At 34.0% G+C, this 11,888-nt stretch overlaps 1 protein-coding gene across 1 annotated transcript in view; it reads right to left on the reverse strand.

The window, feature by feature from the left end:
• Positions 1-11,887, reverse strand: part of LOC106107814 (protein sickie-like) — a gene marked incomplete at its 5' end in the record, with an annotated part of 42,293 nt that extends 30,406 nt beyond the window's left edge. The window contains 9 exons of the mRNA XM_013288817.1: positions 6,810-6,884; positions 7,008-7,090; positions 7,565-7,693; positions 8,246-8,352; positions 9,805-9,993; positions 10,388-10,501; positions 11,254-11,398; positions 11,610-11,702; positions 11,851-11,887. Of these exons, the coding sequence (XP_013144271.1) occupies positions 6,810-6,884; positions 7,008-7,090; positions 7,565-7,693; positions 8,246-8,352; positions 9,805-9,993; positions 10,388-10,501; positions 11,254-11,398; positions 11,610-11,702; positions 11,851-11,887 (972 nt within the window). The remainder of the gene's footprint in view (positions 1-6,809; positions 6,885-7,007; positions 7,091-7,564; positions 7,694-8,245; positions 8,353-9,804; positions 9,994-10,387; positions 10,502-11,253; positions 11,399-11,609; positions 11,703-11,850) is intronic.
• Position 11,888: the final 1 nt, after the last annotated feature.

Genomic DNA, 11,888 nt, shown 5'->3' on the forward strand with positions numbered 1-11,888 from the left:
TTATGCGATTTTTAAAACAAGTAAAGTAAGACACGCTGTAGGACTCTCTTGTATTACTTGTCGAAAATCCAGGATGCACCCGGATGTCCTAGCAACAAAACAATATGATCAAACAAGTTTTGCTCACGACAGAGCTCAAAAAGTGAGAATAAAAGCCGTATAGTAAGTACCGCATGTCGTAAACTTAATCGTTACACTGTATCACTAAACCATACCGATCACAAATCACTAAATTGGCACTAATAGTTCATTAGTTTGTTTTGAAAAAATTAAACGCACACGGTGTCGAGATCGGACGCGCGCACGTCCATCCTCTATCAACGCTCAAGTTACACTAGTTTGTGTTTATTGTTTGTGGACGTTGTGTGCTTGGTACAGTCCCGAACGTAATACATAATGCATTTGAATCTTATTCTAAAGGCATAAGGCCCAATACAACAGGAGGACAGATGTGAATTATGCAGTGAACTGTACCAGTTGAACGAAGTCATGGAACGTATGCAACGGTTGTACGAAAGTAAAGCGTAACATCTCGGTAGTTACTACTCACGGATAGGGTCGCGATTGTAAAGGGTTCACCATTATCATGCATTATTATAGTAAAATGACTTTTACATGTTCTTCCTCAATGCACTCCTAAACCGATGATCTTTATTACGAAATTTTCGTTTGACATGCTCAGTAAGCTAGGAAATTTTTTGGCTTAAAAAAAGTTTTGTTCGTAATAAAACTTTTTTTGCCCAATGTTATGTTTACTGGTATTGCAAAGAATGAAAGATTCAACATGACTGACATTAGTAATTTTTATGATTTTAATTAAAATTTAATAAAGCTTTAAAAATAACTTTTTTTCTAGATGTGTCTAGACTGCATGTCAGTTCAAATGTATTAATATTGCAGCTGTCCCTTACAAAACCGAAAAAGACCGTATCAGTGGTAGCTGTTCCCCTAGGTTACAGGCTGGGGAAGCTCATTCTCCCCGCTTTTAGTCCTAAGTAAGTTCGAAGCCATTTAAAGATGAATTATACCGTTGAAAGTCAAGCTAATTGTAGAACTAGTAATTATAACTGCTTCCTTTAGTTAGTTCAGTTAGTTGCGAAAGTGTACACTTAGAAAAGTTACACACGCGGTGTCATGTTACAAATGATAACGTCTCACGAGGCGCAAACAAAACGCGTACCTTTTGTTTAGACCAGACAAACAAATGCAAGAATTTGTTTGAACAACAATATAAACGTAATTGGGTCGCGAGATGTTTTGTGCGTGAACCAAATTGAAGTACACGTTTTAAGATTGTAGTATTCTTTCTTTTGTTTCGTATCTACGTTGTTTTGTCATAATATTTAATAGAAAATTAAATTCCAATTGTATTTACAGATAATGGTAACATAATAGATGTTACTAAAAAGGGGACAGGCAGGCTAAAGGGAATGAAGAGGAGAGATTTTATTTTTGTATGTTATGAAACAACTCAAAAATCACTGGAGCGATTTCAATATTCTTTCACCATTTAAAAGCTAGGTTGTCGCTGAGTATCATAGGCTATTTTTTTAAACTTCACGTAGGCGTAGTCGCGAGCAACAGCTAGTTGTATATATAGTTGTATTATATCTTTTGACAGATTTATTCTTGCCTTGGAAAGTCAATCGAGCGAGGCGTTCTAAACAAAGTCTGACCTCTAAGATGCCACCCCAGTTTTTTAGAATAACCTGAGAACTTAGGCTACTTTTTGCATTAAAAACTGAATGCATTGATTTCAATATTTACAAAAACTAACCTTTAGAGTATAATAACGATTTCTAATATTCATAGCGCAATTGAAATTAAATAAAAAAAACGAAATTTTACTATATAGTAAAATATTACATGATAGACTCCAGTTAAATGAGAATTAGTTGCTGCTTTTTCAACAGTCCTAAGGGCATCTTAACCTTGAAGTTCAATTCATCCATTATAAAACAATCACCGCTCGTCCTTGTTAAAATTGGACGCCAGCCAACGGACCCTCAGTTGCTAGAAGACATTAAAGTTACATTGAATGATACTAAGCAAAAAGATGTCAAACAATTGAATTACATCTTTGTTGATAAAAAAAAAGAAATGCAATATAATCCCTTATATGTTTAAATTTTTTTTATTAAAAATTCAACCTATAAGTAAAATTTTTGTGATGTTTTAGCAGTTAAATTAATATACTTTCTCCCGTCAATTATATTGCGAAAGTCTGCATCTTATTTAGCCTTAGATGGTCAACGGAAGCAGACTTTCGACTATAAAATATTAAATACATATTTCTGTAAAAGTTAAGATACGATAGAGATCAGGTGTACCAGCTCTGTAGAGTCTCAACCAACAATTGACTCAGTAATTGGACACCCGGTCCTATTTGTGCGCAAAACAATATTAAAGAGATATTTAACGCTAGAATTAAAAGTGTAGAGTCAGTTAATAACCCTAGTCTATTTACGCGACATTTAATAAACATATTCTTTAATTGTTCAAGAACGGCTTATTACTTTAGCCTTGAGAAATCTAGAATATAATTTAGTATTTCAAACTTTCTAGTGTTGCCATTCAATCATGAGAAATTATTAAAAATTACTATACTATTAAATGCCAGTATACTCTCTTCGTATTAGGGAATTTAAAAAAAATCTTCTTAGTCTTTTAAAAAAAATTTAATACAGAAAAACGAATTGATTGTTATATAAGCATGTTCTTTATTCATGCAAGCGGCTCAAACGATTTTCAATATCAATCAAATATTGACGGCTCCCCCAATAAAACCGACATGAGACGTTAGAGAACGGGCGCGTTGCCCGTTCTCTTGAATCTAATAATCATTGAAACCAATTGATACGATACGACTGATGTTTAACGTACGATCTACTATTATACTCATTTGTTATGAACTATTGTATTAAACAATAGCTCTGAATGTCAACACTGACGCATGTTTTTTGTATATGTAAACTATTTTATTGAAAAAAACTTCCATGCTGTCATTGATGAGATAGGCACTCGTAGATTTCAATTGTTTTTTTTATAATTCTAGCAGGATTTAAAATTTTTTTTTTTCAAATCTTTGTTAATAATTTTAACTCTAGTCTAAATGTGTGATCGATTACAATTAAAAAAAAGCTTATCTGAGTGTGACGTCATTTTTAAGCTATCTGAGCCTCTATCCGCCAGTGGTGGGACTGCCCTTAGTATCTTAAATGAACATTTTGAAATTATTAACCGCAATCTATTGCATTTGTGTCTTCAAACGTCTATCTTAAAACATAAAAGTATATATAAATATTGTGAGTAACAAAACCTCACCGCACAGACCTACAGTCAAATGAAACGCCCGAAAAGACAATAGCGCCGCAAGAACGATGGATATCCAACGTGTTGAATTATTTATGTCGGTACTGCTTTACTGCAGTAAATTAGTACAGAGCTTTTCAAACGTTTTGATTTTACTGGCTATTCTAGAAGACCATGATACCATAAGAAAAAAAAATCAGTGACAGTAAACCTTTGGTGGTGTCAATTTAAACGATAGAAGTATGTAAATTGTGCACTCAATTAAATTATATGTCATGTTATTTAATGTAATATCCCTTATGATTGCAAAGTGCAACGCCGTCTTTTGTTTTGTTTGTTTAATATTTTTTTTAGAACTTAAAACCTTCAAAAAATCAGTTTTAATATAAAAATAATTACGTCATATTCTGTATTATGTTACAAATTCATAAATTGTATACTTTTAAATACACATGTGTATAATGTTATTAAATACTGTTTCGCTGAAAGAACCCATGCCAAAGTTTGACGACTCCTGATTTAGAAACAAAAACAGCAATTCGACTGAATAATCGAAGAATCCGCTTCTTCTCCGTCTCGCATAATTGGGCCCGACGAGAAGACGATTATGTCTTGTTAGCAACCGTTATTTTGTTGAACGAGCGTAGTTCATTAATAACTTAGTTTCTTTTACGTTTATTCGTTAAATTAACAGTAGGAAGTTTTTTAGTAACTATAAACTGAATATCACATGAACTAAATAATTATGTGAATTTAATTTTTATTGACTCTTTATAACAAAGATAATAAACAGTAGGCTAATTTCTTACCTTTTTAATGTAAAGTTAATGGACTTTTAAGTACATAAGTATACAAAAAAACATCAAATCATTTATCTGTTTATAACATTACTTTGGAAAAGTAATTGCAATTGCGCACTCAATATACCAAGAAAACTATAAAATACAAAACGTTCTACTTGACATTATTGGTTTTTTTTATGTATTCAAGATCTATTTACAGTTTATAATGTATTCAATTTACGTCACAAATGGAACACGGAAAATATTTTCTACCGTTGGAACTAATTATCATGTCCAAATATGGAAACATTCCGACGTATTCTATCGCTATTAAAAATGTAAATTCGATCTCTTACAACCTGCTTACTTGTCTGTATTTGATAGTATTGTAGGTTTTTAATACGCAACATAGAAAGGTATTTAGTATATAGTTCAACAATCGCACGATAGCTGTGCGATTGTCGATTGTTTGCAGTCTAGTCAACTGTTTAGTTGAACAACTAAAATCGAGTAGTGTGCGCACCGTACAAGCTCACAGGAATCAAAGAGAGAAAGGTTTGCGCGCTCTCTTAATGTTCTTCTAAATTGTTATGAATCTTTTCCATATATCTTGAGCTTCACTTGTCTGCGTAGTAAAATAACAATCATCATCATCAGCTTTTATCTGTTGGATATAGGCCTTCCCTAATACCTTTCACAGAATACATTCCTCTAGACGCAGTGTTTTTATTGTTTTAAAATATTATTTTCAACGTAACCAAGACTACGAGTGTACGTATATAAATCATGTAAGTATTTAGACCAAATTAGTAACATTCTTTATAAGTTTTAATTTAAAAATTACATTTCACTCTACGAAATAGACGGAAACTCGCCATTTACATTCACGATACAGGATGAGTAAAATGTTTACTATCTATTGTAGTTCTTCAATACATTGTTTCATTTATTGTTTACTACAGATCATAATTCACTTTCCGTTGAACTAAAACAAGGTGTATTTAAAACCATGTGTACTAAGCTTCTAAGACATCCGTGACTTGACTTTATCAAGGGCAGCAAAAACAACAACCGCTACGGTTACTGTTGTATAATGCGTTAGATAGTTTCTAGTACTTGACTGTTGGCATACATTCCTAGTGCCCGATATGGGCGGGAAACGGGCAACCGTCTCGTGCAACAAACTCGACCCTTGTTTATCTGATCTTTTACCGGCGACATTGTCTCGCCTGTTTAGCATGCAATTTTAGACACGTCAGTTTCTATTCTAGTGCCCGCTGACGCATGTCTGTACGCTTGATATAGCTTCCTGCAGTTTACTTGTTTTCTAATGATCTATGTGCGGGTCTTTAGTGGGAGTATCTTTTGTTTTATGAGCCTGACTGAGGTGGTAGCTTCATAACTACTCATGGTAGAGTACCAGAATTTGAAACATATTCATGGTTACTTTTTTATGGTTTCTCGACTTTTCGATCGTGTAAGATATTGGTTCTTTCGACATTTGTTCTCCTTTTAATTTTTAATTAATACAGCTCTACATTTAATTGTAAAAAAAAACAATATTTATCAGTACATCGAGAGAAACAATTTTTAATTGAATAAGATTGAATTGCCTACCATTAACTTTATTTTATTTCCCATCAAAATCAATTTCCTCAAAGTCAAGTGCAACTAATTATTGGAGATATCGTTGTGCATCAGTGACAGCTGAGGAATGAACCCGCGACCTCGAGCGCAGCGGTTGTTAGGTCGGCAGGTTATCTCTAACTGCATTAGTACGGTAAACAGAGAATTTGTACACGCTACTTTCTGGTAAAGTACAACACTAGTGTTTATTTCTTAAAGGTTAGACTTAAAATAAAATAAGGTGGTAATTAAACAAGATTCTTTTGCTTCTTGACCGAGTACAGTGAGTCAAGTATCAAATAGTTTATTTGCCAGAATATAGTATAGGTACGTAGTACGTGATAGATTGCAGTTATTTTAAAGTTTCTGAGATAATTTTAAATTTTAATGTTTGTTGTTTAATAACATAATTATAGTTAAAATGGTGGCGCAAAAAAGGAAGAACTGGAAGTGGCTTCACCGAAAAAGACAAAGTCCTCAAAAAAAAAAAATTTGTCATCATAATACTAGTTTTCAATTGTTTTTTAATTAGATACATGTATCGTAATTTCGATTAGAGTTGAAGCTATAGAAATTGGAAAACAATTTATTTCCATAATCAAAAATTGTTGTACTGTCAAAGAAGTTTCGATTTCAATAACTATAAATATAAAAATTAAAAAAAAAATGCTAGTCACTAAACTACTTTCGAAATTTCATATTCGTTCAAAACAATCTATGAAATAATTATGAATCGATCGTAAAATCAAAGGTAATTAATAATTATAACCAACTCTGAACGCGGTTTAATCAAAGCCAGTATTATGATTAGCAAAAGAACACTAACATAATTGATAGCAATTTTGCTTTCCCGTCATCTATTTTAATTACATTTTCATAACAAATTATTAATTAGTATGTATGTTGAGTAGCTTACTTGGGTATCATATAAAAGTGATAACAGTCACGACTTAGATGTCGATGTCGACAACTCTTAGATGAATAGAAAAAATAATAATTCATTTTTTACTTTAATGTAACACCTTCTTGGTCTCTTCTTTATATTTTATCTAAGAAAGTATAGTTTGTTTGTAATTAATATGTACTTACATTTGTTGTTAGCTGCGTAGTCAAGGTGTGAACCTTTTCTTTAGCATCAGCAAGTTCCCTTCGTAATTTTCGAACCTGCAGGAGAAAAAGACAATTAAAAAAAACAGTAAAATTTCAAATTACAAGGTCAAGCACGGCCGAAGTTGCCAAATAATCGTAACATTATTTTATCATAGAAGAAATTTGTGTAATACTTACTTCATGAGCTTGTCTTTCTTCGGAGCCAGCGCCGGCCGCTAGAGAAGAAGCCGTTGATACCAGAGAAGCAGTCGATCCGTGTACTGTGTACAAAATAAATTTTATTAAATAACATTTTTCAGAATCATCTGAAATATTACTGATTAGCAGTTGATTGCGTCATAAAGTCCTATATTATTCGGCGATAAAGAAGCTAAAACATGGTGAATTATTTTTTTAAATAGGCTCAATAGTTTTTGAGATATTTCAATATGTACAAAAAAGCAAATCTTTCCTCTTTATAATATTAGTATAGATAGAAGATTTATTAGTTATTTTACCTAGTACAAAATTTAGATCACATTGCAGCAATGTTAGATTTTTTCGGATGGTTGATTGGAGAGGATAAAAGTTTGTGTAACTTTAAGGATATCGAAAGTTCAGCAATAAATATTTTTTTACTGTATTCCTGTAGTTATTCGGTTAATGAATCGAGGTAAACCAATTAGTGGAAATGGTGGATTTATAGGTGAATAGCTTATTCTATTGGTGGGTGAAGTGGGTGATGGTGGGATTACCTTCATCATTTTTCTTAGGATAGTGATGTGAATGTCGCGGCGTGTGCATCACATTGGCGGGCTGGTGCGTGGGGCTCAGCGCCGAGCGCGGAGACGGCGACGGCGGCTCCGACACGCCGTAGTTTAGACCTACAAATGTTATGTCAAGTTAACAATGGTATGAGAATTGATAGAACTACTTAAACACTTTTTATATTATCATAATTACGGAAGATTTTCTCAACATATTAAAACTTAAAAACCATCGAATCGTTTCGTGTAAGGAAAAGATTTCTGTACAATACTTTCTAGGTGTAACATTACTAAAATAGAAAGTAGGCGAATGTTAAACTACAATTGACTTCCTTCATCATTTTAGATGTTGATATCGACACTTAATGCAATACTGACATGCGATTTTTGATTAACCATAAGAACATGCACAAGATTAAGTAAAGTGAAATGAAATACTGCAGCAATGTTTGGAGAAATCAGTCTAACATTTTTTTTTACATGACTAACAAACTGCCACCTTCATTGGCGTTAATAGCGAAGTAACCGCTTTCTATGTTTATCTGCAATGGATACCAAGAGATATTATCCTTATCTATAAATTCCCGTACTAAAATCTCTTGCCGTTAACATACTAGTTAGAGAAGTGTTCAAGAGGCAACGGAATTTGGTATTTAACTAGTTACAAACCTTGTCCTGATGGTCCATATTGCACTGGCAAACAGTAATACGGTTCATAATCGCTCTCCGAAGATCTCTGCAGCATCGACGGATACAACTTCTCTGACTTTGTCGATCTGCAATAACGTCAGTTTAATTTAACTAAATATTAAAAAGGTTAAAAGCTATAGCGAATATTGCATGGCCTTTAATTCCTTTATAAACAGCTGGTAAAAGCCACTATTGAAAACGCTCGAAATAGGCATTAAATTTTACTGATTAAAAAATAAAATAATGAGTGCAACGTTTATACACATTTAGTCAGAATAAAACTGGCCAGTGTTGTAGAATTAAAAAAGATCGTGGCAAAAACAATGGTATAAATTGTATAGCATAGATTAAGATTCGATTTATTAGAAGCCGTGCCATGTTTTGAGAACATGCATAATTATGTCGTAAGTTCGCACTACACATAAAACAATAATGTTATCTCCCTTTCGCTCTCTTAGGAATGAAATAGAATAGCAAGATGTTTTATATGTGTGTTTTGACAGTGCGAACTCAAGGAAACAGCTTCGTGTTAAGCGTGCGCCAACTCGAAGCAAAAACATGAATAAGCTCCCAACCTTTTGTTATCGTACCTTGGAAATGTCCTATCTCTGAGATAGCTAAAATGTAACCAATAATCCATACTTAAAATGTTAGAATATTTAAAGAGAATTATGAAGTGTGAAATATAAATTACCCATGAATTATGATATTTGTATTTTAAAAAACCCTAAATGACAATGAGTGGTAATAATGGGTATCCATATAATGAAATTTATACACAAATATATAGGATGGTTTAAATTGAAGTTATATAAATATAGACAGGCCCTTAAAAACGTGATTAATGTCTGTTAAATATCTGGTATTTTGTTGCAATATCTGGTAACGCTAAATTGTTACGAACTAAATTATTGCAGATATGCTATGAGTAAAACTAAAGAAATGGAAAATAGATTATGCTAGACTAATTTATTAATCCCGATGTATTTTACTTTACAAGGGCCTATTTATATGTAGCAATATTTGTACAGATAACAATATTAGCAGAAAAGCGGTTTCAATGGATAATAGAATAAGTAACTTTGTGATACATAAACTTTTGGTACGATGAACTCCACAACCACACTATAAAATCAAACACTTGGTTTAACCATAAAAATCCTATGCGGCGAAAATAGTTCCATCTGTCTATGTTTAAAAGTTAAGTTTTTAAAACGAAAGGCGTAAACACCAAGGAGATCAACTAAGCCCATGGAGATCCGCAACACCAGAGGAACTACAGATGCGTTGCCGGCCTTTATAGAAATGGTAAGCTCGCTTCTTAAAAGACCTTAAATCGGACTGGATTGGAAATACCGCCGAGGACAAACCGTTCCACAACGCGGCTGTGCGAGGAAGAAAGTTCTACGAAAATCACACGGTCGTGGAATGCCAGCAATGGACATGGTGAGGATGGTATCTGATGGAACTTTTTTCGTCACGTAAGTTAAGATATGAATTGTAGGTGATAATAGGAATGAGAGTAGTGTGTAACCCACCTAATGCTGTTGCTCCGGTTGAGCCGGGAGCCCTGAGCGTCGCGGTGCAGGATGAGCTTATTGTGTGTGAGTGAGCTGCGGTGGTGGGAGTTAGGGGATGAGGTGTGGTTGTGCTGCGCCGAGTGCAGCGAGCTTAGGGACTCCATAGACTCGCCCTCGGACAGGCGCCCGCTTGCCGAGTATGTGTTGCTGAAAGGGGGAAAGATACGAGGAATCACATGCTGGCCAGTTGTATTGGTTATTTAAAAAAAAAAGTCTAATTTAATACTGGCAATCGCGCAGCGTTTTTTTACAACTGGCTGTATCAAACAGTTTTTTTACAACTGGCCACATCTAAGGGATCCGCAAAAGCATGTTGGAATGATACATACAGTGTGTTACACTTTGTGTTAAATATTAATTTACACAAAATGCACACACACATAATTATCAAGCATATAGGATACAATCAAGGTGACAGATGATTTGATACTATGAAAACATATACATATGTCTATTTATATTTTTACATGATGTTATTTTACACACCACGCACATACAGGGGTACATATGGATATATAATATGTACATAATAAATGCTTACCTATGTCGAAGCCATGGTGCGTATGGTATTCCATAATCTGATTTCACTTCGGAGTACGTCTGTGTATCGGAGAGGCTTCCGTCGCTAATCTTCATGCCTCCTCTTGGAGTTATTCTGCAATAAATTAAAAGACAAACCTTTAATCATTTACTCAATAGATGTCGCTGTCATAAAATGATTGAAACAATTTATTACTTTGCTAATTCCTGATTTTATGATTTTCCGAACTAAGACGAACCATTACGCTCCTTACCGAGGCAAAGGTATAACTGAATAAAATAATTCCCACGCCGTTATCTCAAGGACCTTATACAAACAAACCGATCACTGATAAAGATTATTTGCCTTCATATTAGGATGTAAAAAAGGGTACGTCAACCCCAATGATAACGTGTTATGTGTTGAAATATTTCAGTTAATGAAATAAAGCAAACAATTCAAACGCAACAAAAGTACAACAACTTATTTGTATTAATCTTTCTTTGTTTTGCAGTCTGTACTACAAACTTTTATATCGACTGGCTTAATTTGTGACTAGAGTAATTCAGTAGCTACAATTAGTAAATTGTACTGCTAGGCAATAAACAGAAGGACATTAGATGTGATGATGTCATTTAATGGTGTAAATCAACCGATGTGACGTCACAGTGTGTTTTGTTTATTGAATTGCCAGCACTTAACCTTGTTTCGCAGAGTTAAGAAGCACAAGACAGGCTATTATAAATGATTTATCATGCATCTTGTGTTTGATGGATACTCTAAGATTTTAAAGAGGCGGTTAAGGTTGTGAGGATCAGTAGATATTTACAAAAATTTGTGAACCTACAAAAATACATTGTTGGAACTAAAATTTGCTAACAAATTACCTGTGATGATGGAATAACGCAGCGAATTCATGGGTACCCGGCTTAGGTAGAGACTGTGAGCCGAGTAACCTCTCTCGTACCGACGCTGAGAGCTGCGCGGCCGCTGTGCCGCCCAACGAATATGACTTAGGTCCAATGCCGTTCTCTGTGAAAGAAAGAAGAACTATAAAAAAAGTGATTTTTGCAGTACTAGTCATATCGATACTAGACGGTTCGGAACTAGCATCGCACAACTAACATCGCGTCGTATCGCACAAGCCAGTTTAATTCGTACTATGAAAATACATTTGACATTCAGTCTTTTGTAAGACTTATAAAATTAATTACACATAATAGTAATTTGTTGTAAAACTTACTATGTATTTGTAAATCTTGAGTACACGTCTGCGTCCCACCGGATACTTTGACTTTTGTCCTTGGAACGGCTGATACTTGAGCAGTTCTCCCACCTAGAAATAATCGCGGTATATTTATGTAATAGAAAAAAAAAACTTTAAAATCTCCATCCATCCTGATTAGCCGTTTTTACTAATAACTGCAAACATTATGTCCGTTATAGGTAACAAACTCATTTTATTAAAATAACTATCGTATTACCATGTCCATGCTGCGGAGGACCGTTGGCGGGCGGCGGC

The sequence above is a fragment of the Papilio polytes genome, unplaced genomic scaffold, assembly GCF_000836215.1.
Source record: "Papilio polytes unplaced genomic scaffold, Ppol_1.0 DF821845.1, whole genome shotgun sequence".
NCBI lineage: Eukaryota > Metazoa > Arthropoda > Insecta > Lepidoptera > Papilionidae > Papilio > Papilio polytes.